We start from the raw sequence: 21,636 nt of genomic DNA, 5'->3' as shown, positions 1-21,636 counted from the left end.
ACGCTGCAGCCAGCCGGCACAGCCCCACTCCTGAGTCAGGCAGCTTGGGCTCGAATCCCTGCTCTGCCACACACGAGCTGCATGGCCAGGCCAAGTGACGCGGCTTCTCTAAGCCTCCGCTCCGTCTCCGACAAAAGTGGAACACGGGAGTGCTCACTCTCACAGAGCTTTTGTGGGGGCTGCTAAAATGATGCATATAAATAAAGGCAACAGAGCCCTCTCATTAAGTCACAGATCTGCTGTGGAGTCCCAACACTTAAGACACATTCATCCATCCACCCCCCCATCCATCCACCTACACACCATCCATCCACCCATCCATCCATCCGCTTATCTGTCCACCTACCATCCGTCTCCCATCCATCCATCCCTCGTCCTTCCACTGGTCTATTTGCTTGTTCGAGGAACAGTCATCGAGTGCCCAGAGAGCATCATGTGTCCTTTGTGGTGCTGGGACCGCTGCAGTGACTAAACAGACAAGGGTCCCTGCCTCCACGGGGCTTCATTCTCACGAAGAGAGATAAATATTAACATAATGCACTGAACACTATGCTAGACAAAGGAGAGAGACACCGGAATTCTAGACGGCCAACATTTGAGCCAAGACCTAAAGGTAGAAGGAGTAAGTTGCTTGAGTGTCTGTGCCAGCGTGTGGAAAGAGCCAGGACAGCTGGAGGACAGGGACGGGGAAAGTGTGGTCCACAAAATGGCGTGTGTGTTGGGGGGGGGGGGGCCTGGAAGCTGCACCTCCCAGAGATGGCCACCCCGACATACCTGCTGTGCTTCTCCTAAGAAGGGACCCTGACATGCCCCCACCAAGGGGTGGGCCCGCACAGGCCTCCGGAAGCACCGTAACCAACAGGGCAGAGGCGAGGCTGTATGACTTCCAAGGCTAAGTCACAAAAGCACCACGGACTCTTCACGCTAAGAAGCCGGGAAGACCCCAGCACCTGGAGACAGCAGAATCTTCCTTCCCTGGGAACACGCCGGCACCCCGGAAGGCCCACCCTGCTATTACCGCATCGGCGCCCAGGCTCTCAGCCGACCTCAGCACCTCAGTGACGGCGGAGCCTCGCACCCGGGTGAACCCCCAGTCGGCAGCAGGCTGCGCCAGGCTGGGGAGGGTCTGACCTGGGGCAGGGGCCTCAGAGGAGCTCCCCAGGGAGGGTGGGGAGGGGCCGCCGTCAGCTAGGCGCTGCCCCAGCCACACCTGCCGGCGCTGACCCTGCCCAGGTGACGTCCCTGCCGGGCAGCTCAGCTCTGCAGCACGCTGTCACCCGTGGGCTGACAAAGATCTTTCATGGTCCCTTAACCCTTTCAAGGAGAGACTGGTCCCCTCTCACAGGCAAACTAAAGCCTCCACAAGAGACCCCGGGGCTCCCATGGCCAGGTGGTGGCATGGCTGGGGCTGGGAGCCCGGGGCCAGACTTCTATTTCCCCTCTGTGACCAAGAGATGCCCGAGGCCGGCCAGCCTCTCCCCACAAGGGAACAAGGAAGCTTCTACCTTGGCCACTGGGGGGGGCCTCCCCTGCCTCCACCCTCCCTCCAGGCTCTGGCCTGCCTGCTGCCTGCAGCGAGGGACTGTTCTTTCCGCCACAGCCCGCTGCTCTGGTGGTGACAGGCCACGAGGGCCCAGGGATGGTCCCGGCTGCAGCTGTGAGGACAACGGGCAAGCCACCTTCCAGGGGCAGCCTCGTTTCCGGGAGGAAGAAGCGAGGGGCAGCCTCGCCCGCGGCCCTGCAGCACAGGGTCCCGGACACGACCTTCTGCTCCCCTGGGAGGTAGGCACCTCCCAGGGCAGGGAGCTCAGCCAAGGTCTCGAGGGGCGCCTTCCTGTTACTGACCCTTAGCTCCACCTGAAGTCACCACGGTGCCCCCAGGGATCCCCAGAGCCCATTGTCTGAGGTTCCCCATTTCTGACAGCCCCACAGGACCAAGAAATGGGCTCAGAGAGGGGACCTGAGACCAGAAGGGACGGGAGAGGTTGTGGCTCGGAGAGCTGGCTCTGCCCAGGCTGGCGATGGCCCTGCCGTATGTGCTCGGTGGCCGAGGGTACGTCGTCAGTGGGAACAGGAAGTAGGACTCACCCCTGCGGGCCAGACTCCCAGGAGAGGACAGCCAGAGAGGAGGGGTCAGCCGGCAGTGCCGGCACTGGCTTTGGCACAGCTTTGGCAAGGGGCAGCACGCGGGCCTGGGGACAGAACGCTCCGCCGCCCGTCACCCACCGACCCACGGTGGGAAGGGGCAGCAGCTCCTAGACACGACTTAACTGTGTGGCTCGTGGATCCTGCTTCTTCCCGCCCACGCCCAGTTAAAGCCTGAGCTCCCACTGGGACGCGCAGTCCCTCCCTTCCTTCCCTCTGCTCTACTGACAGGGCCGCTGGCCCAGAGGCTGCCAGGCACCAACACCTGCCCCAGCATCCCTGACACCCTGTCCCCTGGAGCCCTGGGAGGTCTGGGGTCACCTAGGGCCTGGCCCATCTGGGACCACCGTCAGGAAGGGGCCTGAGGCTCGGAAGCCAGAGACCACCCGCCTCCAAATCAGGGGCCAGGAGAAGAAGCCCCAAGGAGGCCAAGAGCTAGCCCCGTGGAAAGTGGGCCGTGTCCCAGCCCCCTCCACTCCCTGTGGGAGGGACCCGCCCGCCGACCTGGCTCCTGCAAGTGCGCTGCTCACCTCCCCCGGGAGGGGCCAGGGCCCCGGGCCGCATGGGCCCCAGCAGCGTGGTCTCCCCCATCGGGAAGTGGGGGACAGGGTCCTGACTTGTGAGCACGTTCCTGGGACCAGGGTGCCCGGGCTGGCACGGCTCCCTTCGCGGGTGCAGGGCTCCGGCCCTGCGCCTCTCACTGGAAAGGGCCGTCTGAGCCCGAAGGCCTAGCGCGGCCATCCCTGGGGCGGTGAGGTTCCTGACACAGCCAGACGCCGCCCTCTGTGGGTGGGTGTCCCCAGAGCTCTCCCTCTGAACCCTAGTCTCCCCGTGGGGAACAGAAGGGGGAGGCCACCAGCCCGGGCCTCCAGACTGTGAGGGAGAGTGTCTGGGGCAGGGGTGTCTCAGGCTAGCCCTACAAGGCAGCCCTGCTCTCATACTCCACAACTCCGGCAGCCTGATGACAGCCAACCAGCACTTCCCACGGGAGGGGATGTGAGGCCCAGGGAAGGCCTGGGCCCGCCACAGGCCTGCCAACACTTGGTGGCAGGAGGATGGAGCCCAGGCTGGGAAAGCACGCAGAGTCCAGGCCCAGGAGGCCAGGGGTCAGGACAGAGGACAGCTGAGTCCAAGCCCGGGGACAGCTGTGCTAAGGTCATCTGTGAGCAAGGAGGAGCTGGACTGAGCACGGCCGTCAGGGGCATGGCACTGGAAGGGCAAGGCAGCGCAGGGCGGAGCTGGGCTAAGGGCAGAGCTGAGTGCGGCTGGGCGGGGCTGCACTAGGCAAGGCAGAGTGGGGGGGAACTGAGTGGTACTGAGCTGGGCAGGGGGCGGGGCGAGGCTGGGCAGGGCAGAGTAGGGAGGGGTGGAGATGGGGAGGGCGGGGCTGGGCGGGGCTGGAGCTGGGAGGGGAGGGGCAGGGCAGGGCGGAGCTGGGCGGGGCAGGGCAGACTACGGCGGGGTGGGGCTGGGGAGGGCGGAGCTGGGCGGGGCTGAAGCCGGAGGGGTGGGGCGGGGCCACCTCTTCCCAGGGCCAAGCACTTCTGCTGGAGAAGCGGAAGCAGCAGAGCTGGATGAAAGCAAGGGATACAGGGACACCGCTTACAGCTTTCTGGGCCAGCGGTCTGGGCACAGGGACCCTGCGTGGGCCGGCGGGGAAAGGACACGGGTGATGGCACTGTGTCTGTGGGGCTCCAGGCCCCCTTCCCAGCCCTGCACAGCCACCTGGCCAAAAAGCAGGTCCAGGGCTGGGCAAGCAGGCAGAGACCCTCCTGGACAGCAAGCTGAAGGGCAGCAGCTGACGACCCGGGTGGACAGGAGCAACTTCCTACATGGGAGCCACTAGAGGATGACAGGCTGCTTACGGGGGTCCTTACCCGGCCTGGAGGAGGGCGGCCCAGACATGGGTGTAGGACACAGGCCTCTATCGCTAGGGGGAGTGGCCCCTGTGATTGGGGGGGCTGACCACTTGTCTGGGTTCATTCAACACATCTGTCGAGCAAGCTGCTGAGGGCCCTGGGGATTGGGCCGGACACCTGACAGGTGAGGCCCCTGTTCTGCTGGACAATAACAGGCTAGCAACCAAGGCAAAGGGGAGACCGTGGGGGGCAGGTTGTGGGGGTGGCAAGAGCCTGCTCAGCTCCACAGGGAAGCTGCCAGCAACTCAAGTGTGAGCCACCCCTGTGTCTCCTGAGGCTGCTCCCCACAACCCACCCACACCACGGTCCGCTGTCCTCTCCAGCTCTGGACAGACAACCCCCATCACCCTGAGCAGCTAGGCTCCAGGCTGGCCTCGTGGGGGCCGGGGGACACCCGTCTGTCCCTGGGACTCCAGCCTGGCCTCTGCCCCTGGCTCACTCATCACATGGAGAAGCTGTCACTGGGACCAGCTGCAGCACTGGGGGAGGGAGAGGGGACGTCGCAGGTGCACTGGCACGCGGCCTTGGGAGCACCATGGCAAGCCCCTGGCTGCTCCCACGCCACCCTCGTGGGGCAGAGGAGGGAACTGAGGCTCAGCACACAGCTGGCCACAGTCCATGCAGTCCCCCGCTGACCCCCGTCAGGCTCCAAGGCCCACAGACAGGACTGACTGGATTCAGGCCCCAGGTTGGCCCGCAGCCCCAGGCCCCTCCAGCTCGGCTACCCCGCACAGGCCTCCACGTGGGGCCCATCACCCCTGGTGAAGCCCACCCCTCCACCTATGCTCACCACACAGAGAACCACAGCAAGGCACGAGGAACCCCACAGCCCACCTCAGAGGTGGGCTTCGACCTACTCAGGGGCTCCTGGCCCCACCCTTGTCCTCACGTCCCGGGCCATGCACTCGGTCAGCAGGGTCAGCTCCCTGGGCACCAGGATGAGGCTCCATCATGGAGAGCAGCACCCTCCCGCCTGGCCCCTGCCCCTGCCCTCACCGCCCACGGTGACAGCAGGGCTGCGGGCCCTTCCCACAGGACCTCAGTTCTTGAGCCAGAGACAACAGCAGATCCCCCTCTAAGGACCCCAGCCCCCCATGTCTTTAAGGGTGACCATGCTTGGACCCCCTTGTCAGCCTCTGGTGGAAAGTCGGTCCTGTTGTGCCAACAGAGAGGCGTGGGCGTGCACGTGTTTGGTCCTTATCTGGTGTCTCAGGGAGAGCAGAGGCCTGTCTCCGGTGCTGCCTCCTGCCAGGGCCCCGAACAGGTGCACCTTCCCCTTGGGGGAGCAGGACAGGGTGAGGGGGTGGGGGCTTCACCGAGGCAGCGGCTGCAGTGGGGGGACCCCAGAAGTAAGGGGCCGAACCCCGCCTCTCTGGGGGGGCATCCACCTCCTTCAAGGTGGGACAGGAGACACGGCAACAGGTCCTGAGCTGGTGACTCAGTTGACCATCTTGCCCAGGTCCCTGTTTCTCTAGACAAAGCTGCTTTCAGAGGACGTTTGTCCAGAACCCCAGCCCCTGCAAGAGGCTCCCCCTCCCCCTGCAGATGAGCAGAGGGAGGCCGAGGGGAGAAGGGGGGGGCGGGGCTCACAGGGCTTCAAGCCCCCCACTGGCAGGGCCAGCAGCCCTCCTGCATTCCCGATGCACCTCCGGTGTCCAGGGACAGGGGCCACCGGTGCGGGGACTCACACGGTCACGCCCCCGCTTGCACACACGCGCACACTCGCCAGGCCAGGGCCTCACCTCAATCTGCAGGATGGCCTCCTCGCGCAGCCGGATGGCCTCCTCATCCTCCTCGGTGATCTCGGGAAGCAGCGCCTGCTCCTGGCCCTGCCACATGCCGTCACCCCCATTAAAGATCTTCTCATCATCGGGCAGCTCAGCAAAAGGGGCCCGGGGACTCTGCTGGCAACAGAGGCAGGCCGGTTAGCCTGGGTGCAGCCCAGGAAACGGCCTTGTCCCGGGCCGGCAGCGGCAGCTCCACGTCGGGGCTAAGTGCTCGGCTCTGGGCACCAGGAGCCTCCGGGGCTGCGCACACCCCCCCACCCCACACTCCTGGGAGGGGAGAGGCCCCACGGCCCGGGTTCTGCAGCCCCGACGGGGCCTCTGGCGGGCTGCCTGGGGGGGGGGACGCCCTCACAGGGCTGCCCCAGCGATCGGGGTCCGGTGGACATGCCGTGCCGGCCTCTGGCCGTCCCAGGCCCGGCTACGGGGCGCCCCCCGGCAGACCCCCACAACCCCACCGGAGCGCAGGAGTCCTGGCGTCCCCAGCTCCTGGTGAAACCTGTTCACACACCAACACAAACCGCAGCTTCTCACGGGAGGCCACGCGCCCACCGGTTCCGGAGGCGGCCGTGGGTCCCAGCGGGAGCTGCGGAAACCGAGGCGTGGGCTCCCACACGGCTGGGGCTGCGTGCCACCGGGGACCGCGTGTCGTCCTGCGAACCCCTTCGCTGTGACCAGGCCGCGGGGAAGAGAAGCCAGAGGGTTTTTCATGTGGTTTCATTCTTTACTGATTTCTTTAGTTTACCAAATTTGGGGATCCAGTACAATGGCGGCTTTTCCCTTCCATTACCCATCTGCTCTCTGACGGGATACTCTGAGTACAAGTGAGGCGAGTGTCAGGTCCTGAGCGGGGGAGCTGGGGTGCCTGCGGGGGGCTGTCTCCACCCTGGGCACCGCACAGGGGCGAGGAGAGCGGGAGGTAGGGATGAGCCCCACGCCGGAGCTGCGGCTTCACGCAAAGGATGTGCACGCCTCGGCCCTGCCCCCATCAGGATTCTGGGCCCAGCACAGCCCAGGTCCCCCCACCCTCCCGCCACCCCCGGGTCAGTCAAGCTCTCCTTCGTGTCAGAGAGGTGAGTGTGGGTACGCGTGTGTGCATGTGTGTGTGTAAGAGAAAGAAACCAAAAGGGCAACCGGGAAGGCTGGAGGACAGGCGGAGCCACCCGGCAGCCCCAGGTCCCCCCCAGCCCCCCAGTGTCAAATCTCCTTCGAGCCAGCTGTCTCTGACACTCCTGACCACCTGCAAAAGACAAAGCACTATGGGCCCATTTTACGAACGAGGACACCCGGGGCCGAGAGACCAAGGAACCCACAAGAGGCAGCAAGTGAAACCCAGCTGAAGGCTCCGTGGTGCACCCAGCCCAGGGGTGGCAGGGGGGGGCGTGAGTCCGAGCCCACGGCTGGAGCAGCTTCCTCCCCAGCTGACTCCGCACCCCAAGCCGCACCCGGGCCTCCTCAGCTCCCCTCCTGCCCTCCATCCGGCCCCACGGCTCCTCCTCCTGCCCAGAGACGGAGAGCAGGACACAGCTGCCGCCCCCAGTCACCCAGTGCCAGCCCCGAGCTCCTGTTGAGCCCCTCGTGCGTGCTGGCGACGGGCCGGGGCCGAAATGCAGGGCGGGACGTCCGTCTCGGGGCCTCCCTCCCCAGACTCCATGTCGCTCTGCGGTGGTCAGCCCGCAAGGAGGCTTCAGAAGCTACCACCTGCCTACCCTCTCCTTTCCCTTCATGACGAGACCACCTTCCTGCTCTCCTGTGCCACTCGGCCACGTGGCAGGGTGCTGGCCGTGCCACAGCCACCACGGCCCGCCAGGCGGCCTTCAGATGGCCCGGGCAGCAGGGAGAACACAGCCTGTGCCGCGCGCGCTCAGGGCCCGTGACCACCCACCCTGCGTCAGGCCTGGGGACACGGCGGACGGACGCCAGGAGCTCCGTGCACAGACACAAAGGCTTCAGCGCGGTTCTCACCGACGCCAGCACGGGCAGGCCCAGGACACCCTGAAAGCCACGTGTGCATGTGCGACGACACCAAGGAAACACAGGGATGGCTGGACGGCCCGGGCGACCTGCCTGCGGGAGGCCCTCGTGACCACGGGACCACCACTAGGAGCCCCGGAGGGACAGGTGCTCTCTCCAGTGCCGCCCACGCCCCGTGCGGTGGACGCGCTCACCCTCGCGCAAGGAGGGCACCGTGAGGCCCGCACTCACCCAGCTCTCCTTCCAGAGCCCACGTCCTCCCCCAGTCCACATGCCACGGGCAGAGCCCCTTCCCCCAGAGTCAGCAGAGGCCTTTACGTAAATAAATACGTGGATACGTGAATATAAAATAAAAGACCCAAAAAATCCGCTGACAAGCACTACTGGTCCAAGGTGGCAATTACCACCCCCCCTTCCCGGTGTGGGCGGGAGGAAGCGAGCAGTGCCAGGAGGGGCTGGCACGCAGCCGAGCCACGGCGTCTGGCCCAGCGCCTGCCGGCACGCTCTCCGGGCCTCGGCGTCCTCATCTGCAGAACGGGACGACGACCCCACACCCCCCGGTGCCCGCCACACAGCAGCGCCCCCCACAGGAGCGACCCTGTGGGGCCCCCCTGCTGCCTGCCGGCGCCTTGGCCCAGGTGGCAAGGCCCTGGGGAGTTCCCCGGATCCCCCAGCCCAGGGTCTACCCCCACGGCACGGGGCTGACACCCCACCCCGGGGTCAGGACGGGAAACCTCACTGCCGTCCACAGGCGCACAAGGAAAGGAGGTGAGCGCAGGCAGGCTTCGGGACACAGACGCGGGTTCCTGCGTGGAAGCCACGGTGTCGCCCCCAGACGGGAGCGTGTGCCCCGCCTCCCCCCACCCCCGCCCCCCCAGGCCGTCCCAGATCAGCAGCAGCGGGAGGCTCCACAGGGCCTGGTGCTTCCCAGGGACATGCGACAATCCCCCGAGGTGACAGCTGCCCCGAGGCCCCCTCACTGTGGAGCCGGGGACAGGACACAGGAACCCTCACTGCATCTGCCCCCGGAGAAGGCACTGGAAGACCACAGTGCTCCTATACAAGGATCCCTACAGACCCACTAACGGAAGCAGTCAGACACGCCCGTGACAGACGTGCCACGGGGCACCATGTGACCTCCCCCGGAGTCTGGGGCTCCGCGGAAGCAGCACGAAAGCTGGGAGCAAAGGGCGTCTGCGTGCCTCGCCTCCCCAGGTGCCCTTGCCTCCCGGGGTACGGCCCACCCACGCCTCCCCAGGTACGGGCCGCACTCCCTGAGCGGCTCGTGTCAAGACAGGGCAGCAAGAAATGGCTTGAACGCCTGACCTCGTGCAAGGATCAGAAAGTGTCCCTTTATTCTCCTCACAAAGACCCGATTTGGGGATTAGGGATTTGCTGGCAAGACGCTGGGGCCGGCGTGGAGGGGACAGCCCTGTGATGGTTTTCCAGCTCAGGAGGCGGCCAACAAAGAGGGCTTTCTCCTCCCTCCAAGGCCGACGGTTTGGGTCCCGCTCTGTACGGAAGAGACCCACAAACCAACGTGACTGCCGGACCTCGGGGCTGTGAGTGGTTTCCCGTGAGAAGAAGCAAGGCCTGCGGCGCCTTCAGGGAGGCGGGGAGGAGGCACACCAGGGTCCCAGGGTTCCCGGGGGCTCTGGGAAACGGGCCACTTTCTCGCGCACTCTGACCCTGGGCTCCGCGCAGGAACACCCGTGACCCGTGGGAGGGCAGGGGTCAGGGTGCGCAGCCCAAGCCCGGTCACAATTTCTCCACAGAGTAAATGCCTGTTTGTGAGCTAACGGACGTTTCTGGAGACTTGTCAAAGCCCAGAACGTCGGAACTGGCAGGACTGTAGCAACCCTTCCCCCAACAGCCACATGAAATAACAGAGCTGGGGCCCTCCCGCCCTGTGCCCAGCGGGGCGGTGAGGCAGGATTTCTGGGGAGCACAGGAAGGTGAGGCGTGCTTTTCCCGCCGCGGCCGCGGCCACGCGCACCTCTGCTGGAAATCCGTGCCGAGCCGGCCGACGGCAGCACAGACCACGGACGGTGCCCCGTGAGGGGCGGGAGCCAGCCCACACACACCGCCTGGCCTCACCTGGCCTGAGACTGGCCCACGTGGCCGCCGGCCACGGCCCAGAGGGCGGACACTCGGCTCAGATGGGAGAAGGGGGCCGCTGGGCACCCGTCACTCCCGCCAGGACCACCGCCAGCAGCCACGCAGTCTGCGGCATCGGGGCAGCAACGGTGCCCGCGTCGAACGGGGGACGATTGTCATCGTGTCGTTTCCAGTCTGCAGAACTCCCGGAAATAACCCGATCTTTCACAATTTCTCAGAAGCACTGCTGACCCTTCCCTTCCTTTTCTAAAAATTCTGCTGAAACACAACACATCTACGTACAGTCCGATGCCCGAATCAGAAGCGTGCGGGTCTGAATTCTTAGATGGGAGAGACCGCGAGCACTGCCAGCATCCCAGCCCCCCAGTCATTCGGCTGCCCCCAGCCAAGGAAAACACCGCCTGGCTTCTAACACTGCCCACCACTTTGGCCTGCTTTTGATCTCCGTCCTCCTTGGTTTCAGGCTTCTTTGGCTCGCCATCCTGTCCGAGGCCACGCCGGGGGGCCTGGCTGGCGACAGGCTTCTGCGCGTGAATTCCGCACTGAAGATCTCGCCGTTCCACTGAAGGCTGGCTCCCTTCCCAGGAGTCTGCTGTCTCATGTCCGGCTGCCACGGGCACTCTTCAGTGTGACCTCTGGTGGGCACACGTGTGCATCTCCCCCGGCTCTGTGCTTGGGGTGGAATGGCGAGGTCACGGGAAAGAAGATGCGTGACTCCAGTGAACCTTTCGGCGTCCCAGAGTGGCGGTGCTGCTCCACACTTCCAGTGCGAGGACACGAGGCTGCCGGCCGCCCCGCATCCTCACCAGACTGGGTGTTTTCCTGCGTGTCTGACTGTTCTTAGTTACTTTGGTGGTACAGGGCGACGTGTGGTGACAGCACCGTGGGGTCACTTTCCCTCTTCTGATGGCAGCTGCTGAGCACACGTGTCCCCACCTGCCATTTGGATGTCCCCTCCTGTGATGTGCCTATGGCTTTTGTCCTTTTAGGTTTTTGAAAGTAGCTGTCTGCCTTTCTCTTATTGGTTTGTTGGAGACCTTTACATGTTACGGACATAAGTCCTTTTCAGATACACGTTATGTAAACACCTTCTTTAATGCCACAGGTTGCCTTCTTCACTCTCTTCAGGGTGCATTAATCTAACAAAGTCTCTTCTTTATACTTAGTGCATTTTCATCTGTGTAAGAAACGTTAGCTCACCATAAAGATGTGAAGATAGACCCCTATGGTATCTTCTAGAAGCTCCGTTGCTTTATCCTTCACATGTATGTCTGTGATCCAGCTGAAGTGCTCTTTGTGCACGGGGTGGGTTACGGTAAAGGATATGCTGGCAATGGCAGTCGCGTGCACACGGGCTCCCGGCCCCTCTCGGCCACGTAAGAATGGGCCGTGGCCTGGGGCACTTTCTCACCAAGAGACAGAGCCTTCACAGCTGTGCCGGGCTTGGCGCCTTGGACGACAACGTCCTTCCCTGTTTAAGACTCAACTCGTCCTCCTTTGTTCGGCCAAAGCACCTGCATCACGTGGCACTCAGCCAAGCCCACTGCGGGTGGGGGGCGGGGGCAGGGTGGACAGGGGCCTGTCGCTGCAGCACAAGAGGGATGCGTGCAAGCCAACAACCCCGCCTCATCACCAGGAGGGCCCCACTGGCCACGGAGGACATGCCCACCGCAGGAGCTGGCCTTGCCAGCTAGTCTCTGTGTGAGCACAGCACTGTTCTATCGGTAACTGACTGCACCGTTTCCCTGGCGACCCCGACACTGGGATGCAGGGGCTGGGGTGTCTGCACTTGGACTGGCCATCTGCTCAACAGGATCCTTTTTCCCAGTTCAACCCCCCGGCCGGTCCGGCGTCAAGACCTGAACGGACCTTCCATTCCCTACTGCATGGCGGGACTCTTGTTCAAACAGCCACTCAAAGGCCTCTTTCAGTTTTGATGTTAATACAAGTGGCATTTAAATTTCACTTTCAAGCTGTCTTTTGCTAGCACGATGTTTCTTGTCTACTGACCCTGTTACACCCACTTACTAATTCTAAGTTTACCTGCAGATCCGATCACCTTTCCTAGTAATGCCGTCATGTCTCTGAAGTGCTTTCCTCCGCCCCAATTCTTCTACTTTTCATTTATTTTTCATGTCTTAGTGCACTGGACACGCCCTCCAGCGCAGTGGGGAGTAGAGGTGATACGACTAGACACAGTGTCTTGTCCGCAGTCGCAGGAGGAAAGATCTGAACATCTCCCCAGTAGGTGTGATGCTAACTGTGGGGCTTTTGAAGACACCCATCATCAGATTAAAGGCATTCCTACCTACCCGTCCGCCGAGTCTCTCTCCTCACCCTAAATGGGTGCTGGAGTTCACCAAGTGATCTTCCCTACTGAGACTATCAAGTAAATTTTCTTACTTACTCCATTAATATGGCAGCTGACACAGGTTATTTCTGGATGTCAGCTAACCTTGCATTCCCAGACTAAACCCACTTTATAATGATGTACTGCCCCATCACATATTGCTAGATTCGGTCTATTCGTGATTTGGCTAGGGCTTTTGCTCCTGTGCTCACGAGAGAACATGTTACTTTCCTTTTTGTGATATCCTTGGAAGAATTTGGAATCAAGGTCTGGTGGCCTCCTAAGGCCAGGTGGGAGGTGTTCCCTCTTGATATTTAAGATACTTAAGAGTTTGTATAAACTGGTAATATTTACTCCTCAAACACTGGAAGAATTCACCAATAAAACCATCTAGGTCTACGGTTTTCTTGGTGGGATTTTAACTATGGAAATTATTTAGTTATTGATTTCATTTTTTTTAATAAACACCGGACTTCTCAGACTCTGTATGTCTTGGTAACTTACATTTTCCTAAAACAATTTATATTTTACCTAAGTTGTCAAATTTATCGGCATAAAGTTGTATCATAGTATCTTCATACCTCTGCTGTTTCTAATTGGTAGGATCCGTGCTATAGCCATTGTCATTCATGATACTAGTAACTTGTATTTTCTCTCTGTATTGTGATTAATCTTGTAGGAGTTCATTATTTTCATTAATCCTTCTAAAAAGTCAAATTTTGGCTTTGTTGAATTTGTCTATTATGTATCTATTTTACACTCCATTGATTTCTGGGTTTCTTTTCCTATATATTTTCTTAGGATTTAATTTATTGTTGCTTTTCTAGCTTCTTGAGATTGAGAATCAGAGCTGTGATTTTTCATCCTTCCTTCTTTCCCAGTGGAAGAATTTAAAGCTGTGAGTTTCCCTCTGGGAGCTGCCTTGGCTGCACCCACAGGTCTTAGCCATTCTCATTTTTGTTCACGATGGTTTCTAATTTCTGCTGTGACTTCTTCTCTGATTCATGGGTTCCTTCAAACTGTATTCTTTCACTTCTCAAGCGTGGCAATTTCCTTTTTGTTACCAAATGTGAGTTTAATTGAGCCAGTCTGAGTGTCCTCAGGGTCACACCAACGCTCTGGAATCCGTCGAGACTGGACTCAGCGTGTGCTTTGCACCTGCAGAGAATGCTCGCTCCCCTGTGGCTGGCTGCAGTGACATGTCCACTTGGGCGGAAGTGTATTCCTTAACTGTGACGAGTCTTTTAGATCCTCACTGAACTTTCCTCTGTTCACCTCATCAGTCATTTGGATGGCTGTGTTAAAACTTCCAACTACAATTGTGGATTTACCATTTTTCCTTTTATTACTATCAGTTCTGTCTTGTGTATTTTGAGGCTATGTTATTAGGCGCCTATACAGAATTACACCTTACATCTGAATTACCGTGTCATCCCCGTGAAGCACACCTCTGTCGGCAGCGACATTTCTTCACACGGACTCGCTCGTTCAGGTATCAGCACCGGACACAAGTCTTCTTTGGTTTCATAGTTATCTCTGACCGTCCTTTTACTTTCAACATTCTCCTGGATTTAAAGTGTGTTGCTTACAAGTGCTGGTTTTTTCTTTTACCCAAATCTGACAATGTGTGCCTTTTCATCAGAGGGGTTAGGCCATTCTCCTAATTCATAAGTGAATTTGGTATAAATCCACCACCTTACAATTTGTTTCCTACTTTCCTTCCTGTTTTTTGTTTTTTTTCTTTTTTTGCTTTCTTTCCAAATTTTTGAGAGAGAGAGAGAGAGAGAGAGAGAGAGGACATGAGACATATACAGACAGAAAGAGAGGGAGAGGGAATCCCAAGCAGACTCTGGGCTGTCAGTGTAGAGCCTGATGCAGGGCTTGAACTCACAAACCGTGAGATCACGACCTGAGTCAAAACCAAAAGAAGGCCGCTTAACCGACCGAGCCACTCAGACACCCGTGTTTTCTTTTAAATTAACCCTTCGTTATTTCATATGCTCCTTATTTTACAATTCATATTCTTATGTTGTCCTTTAGTGTCACCTGCCTAACGCAACAGGCAGCCGCCTCAGATCAGGGTTCTCATCACTCCTCAGAGGATGGGGACGTCGCACGCTCTCTCGCAGCTACTCCTCCTCCTGTGCTGCCGGCCGAGCACTTCCACCTGCCCCACAGCCAGATCCCATGGCCGGGGCCACTATTCACCAGCCGCACTGCCTCACACGTGTCCTCACGTCAGCGTTCCCAGGACGCACCGTCCCTTCCTGCTGCCGCACGTCTGCCTGGGACCACTTTCCCTCTGCTACCGTCAGAGTTCTGTTGACGATAAATGCCCTCGGTTTGTGTTTCTCTAAAAATGTTTTCATTCAACCTTCATTTCTGAAAACTATCTTCACCAAATGCAAACTTCCACGTGAGCGATTGCTTTCTGCCTGTTGTCCTCCGGCTTCTACTGATTTACCTTAGAGTCGGGTGTGAGTCTTGTCGCTCCTTTAAAAATAACATCACTTCTGGGGCGCCTGGGTGTCTCAGTCGGTTGAGCGTCCAGCTTCAGTTCGGGTCATGATCTCGCGGCTCGTGAGTTTGAGCCCTGCGTCGGGCTCTGTGCCAACAGCTCAGAGCCTGCAGCCTGCTTCGGATTCTGTGTCTCCCTGTCTCTCTGCCCCTCCCTCACTTGTACTCGGTTTCTATCTCTCTCAAAAATAAATAAACACTGGGGCGCCACGGTGGCTCAGTCAGTTAAGCGTCTGACTTCGGCTCAGGTCGTGATCTCGCGGCTCGTGAGTTCGAGCCCCGCGTCGGGCTCTGTGCTGACAGCTCAGAGCCTGGAGCCTGTTTCAGACTCTGTGTCTCCCTCTCTCTCTGCCCCTCCCTCACTTGTACTCGGTTTCTATCTCTCTCAAAAATAAATAAACACTGGGGCACCACGGTGGCTCAGTCAGTTAAGCGTCTGACTTCGGCTCAGGTCGTGATCTCGCAGTTTGTGGGTTCAAGCCCTGCGTCGGGCTCTGTGCTGACAGCTCAGAGCCTGGAGCCTGTTTCAGACTCTGTGTCTCCCTCTCTCTCTGCCCCTCCCTCACTTGTACTCGGTTTCTATCTCTCTCAAAAATAAATAAACACTGGGGCGCCTCGGTGACTCAGTCGGTTGAGCATCCAGCTTCGGCTCAGGTCGTGATCTCGCAGCTCGTGAGTTCGAGCCCCGCGTCGGGCTCTGTGCTGACAGCTCAGAGCCTGGAGCCTGTTTCAGACTCTGTGTCTCCCTCTCTCTCTGACCCTCCCCCGTTCATGCTCTGTCTCTATCTCAAAAATAAACAAACATTAAAAATAAGTAAACAAATAAACAAACATTCAAAAATAAAATAACATGACTTCTTTCCTCAGGTTTTAATCTGCTGTTAGGATTTTATCTTTGTCTTAGGTTTTCAAAATCTTATTATGATACGAGTAAGGGTGGTTTTTAAGGAACAGGGTAAATTTATCCTGTGTATGACGGAGGCTCTTCAACCCGTGGCTTGAAATATTTGGACACTTTTGAAGAAGTCTCAGCCACTGCACCTTCAGACACGGTTCCCGTCCACTCCCTGCCCTGTTCGTGTAGGACTCCAGTTTCTACCCGTTTCTCCCCCCGGGAGGGCTGGCGGGAACAAGCCCGTCCTGAAGGCAGGCAGACGGTCAGCCCCCAGTACCCCGTCTCAAGCCTGCGCCAGAGGACTGAGGCCAGAATACCGGCTTTCTAAAAGGTCCTTCATCAACTCAGATCCCCCTCCCCCAGATGGGGCCTCTTCCCTCGGCGCCCCCTGCGCCTCCCCAAGCACCGAGGGCAGTGAGTGGACTCTGTGCCGTCACCTAATGCCCCCCCGACCGTGGCGGTCCCTCAGCACTCACCTGCTGCGTGCCGCCCCTCTGCGCGGCGGGAAGCAGGGCTCTGGACTTTTCTGCGATTTTCTGTTAAATAATAGAGGGAGACGGGAGGAACAGAAGGGTGGGGAGGAGAGAAGAGATGGTCAGCTGAGCACGCAGTACGGGACGGTCACCAACAGCAATGCACACCGTCAGCTCCGCGGCCAGAGGGAGACGTCCAGGTCTCAGGAAAGCCGGGTGCTCGGCTGGGCACCTGGCCGGGCTCTGCTGACAACCCAGGGGGCGGCCCCCTCCCACACTCTTAAGCTCCGGGTCTCCGTGTCCTTCCGTCAGGACGAGGGTCTGTCCCACCTCCCGGCAGGGCTCTGCTGATGCCTCCTGGGCACCAGACGGTAAGGTTCCTCCATTGCACACACTGGGAGCCTGTGGCTCCGGCCCAGCCCTCTGCTCTGGGGGCCAGAACCACACCAGGCCAGCCTGGGGACACGAGTGCCTGAGCGGGTGCCCGAGGGACCGAGACCCACCCCCACCTGGCCAGCCGACCCCGCCAGGAGTGCCTCACCTTCTGCACTGCGCCGTAGCGCTGAATGGCATCCGACAGCTGAGTTCTGAGGCGGTCCAGCTGGAGATGCTCCTGCTGCAAAGAGGGAGTGTGGCCTCAACAGGCAGCCGAGGCCCTGTCCTGCCCTGTGGCCTCCTCCAGCCGCTCATTCCTCACACTCCTCGGCCCCCCGTCCCTCAGGGCGCAGGCCACACCATGCCCCCAGCCCCCACCCGGCCCCACACTGCCGTCAGGCCTCTGCCCTGGGAACGGGGCTCGGCCCCATCCACTTCGCCCCATGCCGTCTCGTGCCATCTCAGACACCAGCATGGGCTCCACAGGCTCGGCCTGCGTCCCCGCAGATGCCTCCCCCCGCGATCCCACGCACGACACCCTCGGCACCCGCCGCGGAGCCAGGCGCTGGGCCTATACCATACACGTGTCTGGTCCGCACAACATCTCGCTACCTGAGGGCTCAGGAAACCTCAGTCTGAGTTCCACGGGGCCGGTTCAAGGCCACACGGGTGGTGGAGCCAGGCCACTGACCCAGAGCCCTGCACCCAGCCACACGCAAGGCTGCAGCTGACACCCCCAGTGTCGGACCGTCCCCCTCACCACTGAGCTTGGCAGCACGCACGGCCTCACCCCTGCACCGAACAGGACTTGGCGTGTCTGCCGGTGCGCCCTGGTGCCCAGAAGGACGCCTGGCAGAAAAGTGGTGCTCGAGCATACTTCCAGAGCAGAGAAGGACGAGCAAGCCCTGAAGGCTGCCTGCCGGGGTCGTGTGAGCTCCACAGGCCGCCAGGAGCCCCTCCCCTCCCCTCCCTCCACGCAGCACCGGCACAGACAAAGTCACACCGGCGCCCTGTACCCTCACCCCAGGACGGGACACCGATGGGGACCCTGGGCACCTCCAACCTGAACTCGGCCCCTGGGCTTGGTGCCCACCCCCCCCCCCCACCACCACCCTGCGCCCCCACGCGAGCCCGCGGAGGACCAGCTGCGGCCGCGCAGGCAGGCTGTTCACCCTCAGCGATGCCAGCAGGTGCGGGTCTGTGGAGCCCTCTCTGAGCGTCCGGCTCAGGCCCTTGCGAGGGGCCCCACACGCGCACCTCGGGACAGAGCTAAGAGCCCAGGCACTGAGAAAATGCCTCCGGCTCTCCGGTCCGTGAGACCCAGCAGCAGCCCATGTGAGGGCACGGCCTTTCTTCTGCGGGGACAGCAGCCCCTGCAGCCCCTCCGGCCACGTGTGCTACCAGGGGACCACGAGCACCTCAGAGGGGACCCCACTTGTGTCCTTCTCCCAGGGGCACAGAATAGGTGCTCAGCGTGTGCTGGGTTCTTACGCGGGCAGGTGGGTGGACACAAGGAAGGACACGTTAGGCTAGAAGTGATCCCTCTGACCCCCAAGGGATTCAAGCTCTGATCCCTGGCCTCACCAGGGGACACCGGCGACACCACAGACTCTGGCCCCAGAAAGACCAGGGCTGCGATCTAGCCAAGGCTACTCCCTGGGGCTACAAAGTTCCGGACGGGGCCCTCTCCCAGCCTCAGGGTCCTTCCATATAAACGGGGGTGGGAACAGCAATGCGCAGACGGCCAGGAGCGCCCAACGCGGATGCGGCGTGCAGAGCTACGCACAGGAGGCCCTGGAGACATGCTCTTGGATGAAGGAGGCAACACGGAGCCCACGAGCAAAGAGCCACGCCACGTGTGAGGAGGCCACACACGTGGCCAACGCTACAAAAGCACCGTTCCCCGTGCCCCCGTCCACCGGCCCAGAGAGCGCCTGGGGCCCCGCGGGCCCTCCCAGCTCCCCTCCAGCCACGCAGCCCCCACCCCTGTGGTCCGCCCAGGTCTGCGTCTTGCAGACCCTTTGTGCAAACGGGGCCACACGACACAACGCATGGCTTCTGCACCAGCCTCTGTCACTGAGCGGACCTCAGGCAGCACAGCTGGCATCTCGGGCATTCCACCGGAAAGCCACGGTGCGCCTTCCTCACCAGCGTCCCGCCTCTCTCTGCGGAGGCTGGACTTGAGCGTCCCCAGAACCCGCGTCAGCCGAGGCAGCGTGAGGGGGCCCCGGCACCGTGTGATGGGCAGGGAAAAACCACAACTTAAGAGCACGATCCCGCTCTGTGGCGGCTGAGGGTCTGAGGGTATTTACCGTTTCGTGACAAGCGCCCTCCAGCGTTTGGGGATTGGGCAGGGCGGGGAGGGACAGCAGACAGGGGTGCGCTGACCTAGCAAATGGGGGTGGAGGGAAGTAAGAGGCCGACGGTGAAGATGACAGGGGAGGGGCTGTGGGGGGAAGGGCTGCAGGACAGAGGGGATGTGGCCATGGGGGAGGGGCTGCAGGGGGGAGGGCCACAGGGAGGTGTGATGAGGGTCAGGGCTGTGAAGGGGCAGTTGTGACCACAGCGGTAATGCTTGTGCTCTGATGACGAGCGGTGGCGTTGGCGAGGACAGAGATGACGGTGGTGACAAAGAGGGTGAGGGGTGGCAGGCTGGGTGGCAGGGAGATGTGGGGGGGGGGGGGAGGTTCATCCGTCTCCGTCGGGATGACCCAGCAGGGACACGGACTCCACAGCAGCGCCCAGCATACAGTGGGCGCCCAGTGAGCGCGCTGAGCTCCAGCCCGTGCAGCCACGTTGGCCGATCCCAGGCCGGCGTGGGCATCTTGGGCACGTCAGTGTCCCCGGGGCCCCCTGCCACGGCCCCCCTCCCATGGCCTCCAGGACCACCTACCCGGGAGCAGCCCCGCAGGAGCTCCGCCATCTGCTTCAAGGCGCTGGCGCTGGCCGCGACGGTCTTGTTGGTCCCCTGCTGCGCCGCGTGCCTGAGCCAGGACGGGGTGGGGGTGGGAGCAGGACCAGCACGGACGGAGGGGGAGACGGAGAGGAAGTGGGGGCAGGGGCAGCAGAAAGGTGGCCAGACAGACGAGGGCAGGGGGAGGGGAGGGCAGGAGACACGCGTGGTGAACGAGAACACGGGAGGGGAGAATCCCAGGAAGGAAAGAGCCAGAGGCACAAGAGACAGCGGCCATGGGAGGGGACGAGGATTGGAGGCCCAGAGAGGGACGGACAGACACACCCACAGACGGAGAAGGCAGCAGGGAGCAGAGAATTGGGGCAGAGACAGGGGTGAGGAAGGGGGAGAGAATGACAGGAGTGAGACCTGGATCGGGACGGACCCCCTCTGTGCACGGCGGCCCCACACCCCACAGGCAAGCATGAGGAGGCCGGCCACGAGCCCTCCCTGGGGAGAGGGCCACCCCCCGCCAGGGTCAGCAACAGTCGGGAACCTGGGGGAGCAGGGGGGGCCGCAGACATGCCTGGGACCACGGCTCTGTGGGCTGCGGGGACACTCCCACCTCCTGACCCAGGAGCACAGGGAGGCTGGGCCCGGGCCTCCCCGCCGCTCACAATTTACGGTTCTGAGGGTGACCTGGAAGGGACTGAAAAGACCAGCCCCTCACCGGCTTGGGTTGACCGCTGTCCCTCTGGATGGAGTGACACTGGGCCGGGGCGGGGGGGGGGAACCCAGCCCCGGGGCCTCTGCAGGCACACACGTGGGGCAAGGAAGGGACCCTGGCCTGGCTTTGGGCCCAACAGATACCAGAGTAGAGCCCTCCTGACCCTTCAAGCTGCAGCCTGATGCCCCCTTTGCTCCCTGCAGGACCCTGTGTGGCAGAGGTGGGGGCGGGGGCACCATCTGACAAGGTGGACGCCTGGCAGACGTGGGCCGGGTCCCTGGCCCCTGCCTGTGGGCCATACAAGCATGTGGCATAAAGAGGGGGAGTCACCCATGCCGGAAGGTGAAGGGGGGAGTAGGATGGGAAGGAGACCCCAGGCCAGCCTCGGGGGTGCAGCGTGTGAGCCCCCTTCCGCCAGCGGAAGGGTTCACTCACACGGTCGCACCCACCACTGAGCCCTCCATCCACCTTGCCACACCTCCTCCCGTGGCCCCCACACTGCCCCCCACCCCCTGGTGCCCACACTGCCCCGCATGCCCTGTGGCCCCCACACTCCTTCCCACGCCCCCTGGCCCCCACACTGCCCCCCACCCCCTGGTGCCCACACTGCTCCCCACGCCCCATGGTTCCCACACTCCTTCCCACGCCCCCTGGCCCCCACACTGCCCCCACCCCTGGTAACCACACTGCCCCCCACGCCCGTGGCCCCCACACTCCTTCCCACGCCCCCTGGCCCCCACACTGCCCCCCACCCCCTGGTAACCACACTGCTCCCCACGCCCCGTGGCTCCCACACTCCTTCCCACGCCCCCTGGCCCCCACACTGCCCCCATCCCCTGGTAACCACACTGCCCCCCACGCCCTGTGGCCCCCACACTCCTTCCCACGCCCCCTGGCCCCCACACTGCCCCCCACCCCCTGGTAACCACACTGCTCCCCACGCCCCGTGGCTCCCACACTCCTTCCCACGCCCCCTGGCCCCCACACTGCCCCCCACCCCCTGGTGCCCACACTGCCCCCCCTACCCCATGGCTCCCACACTCCTTCCCACGCCCCCTGGCCCCCACACTGCCCCCCACCCCCTGGTGCCCACACTGCCCCGCCCCGTGGCGCCCTCCCAGCTCGAGGCCATCCTGCACAAGGTGCTCAGCTGGCCCCTCGTCCCTCTGACCTCCTTGTGTCTCAGCTGGGGGCTCAGACCCTGGACCACCTTCTTCACTCCCTGGGCTCGGCTCTTGGATGTTCTCATGTGGCCTCAGGGCCTGAAGTCACATGTGTGCCGCTGTCCCCCAGTCACACCCACACCTAGGCCTGAACTCGGGCCCAGCCCCTCCAACAGCCCCGGAGGTCCAGCGGACATCTCAACGTCCACATGCCCAAACCGCCCTACCCCCTTCCAGCCCGCCCTCCGCGGGCCCCCCCACGGCAGCTCGGGGCAGCGCCGTCCCTCCAAAAAAAGCCCTGGG

The 21,636-nt window shown here is 61.8% G+C and overlaps 1 protein-coding gene across 14 annotated transcripts in view; it reads right to left on the bottom strand.

Moving 5' to 3' along the window:
- TSNARE1 (t-SNARE domain containing 1) overlaps window positions 1–21,636 on the bottom strand; it is a 153,555-nt gene that overhangs the window by 64,775 nt on the left and 67,144 nt on the right. For 9 of the 14 annotated variants that reach the window (XM_027063772.2, XM_027063773.2, XM_027063777.2 and 6 more), the window contains 4 exons: window positions 19,444–19,534; window positions 16,717–16,791; window positions 16,179–16,238; window positions 5,807–5,968 (listed from right to left, as the gene is read on the bottom strand). In XM_027063772.2, coding sequence (XP_026919573.2) covers window positions 5,807–5,968; window positions 16,179–16,238; window positions 16,717–16,791; window positions 19,444–19,534 — 388 coding nt within the window. The remainder of the gene's footprint in view (window positions 1–5,806; window positions 5,969–16,178; window positions 16,239–16,716; window positions 16,792–19,443; window positions 19,535–21,636) is intronic. The other 5 variants (XM_027063779.2, XM_027063778.2, XM_027063780.2 and 2 more) reach the window with 2 other exon arrangements.

The sequence above is a fragment of the Acinonyx jubatus genome, chromosome F2 (assembly GCF_027475565.1).
Source record: "Acinonyx jubatus isolate Ajub_Pintada_27869175 chromosome F2, VMU_Ajub_asm_v1.0, whole genome shotgun sequence".
Classification (NCBI taxonomy): Eukaryota; Metazoa; Chordata; class Mammalia; order Carnivora; family Felidae; genus Acinonyx; species Acinonyx jubatus.
The sequence above is the reverse complement of the archived record's forward strand: the minus strand, read 5'-3'. Positions and strand labels throughout refer to the sequence as shown.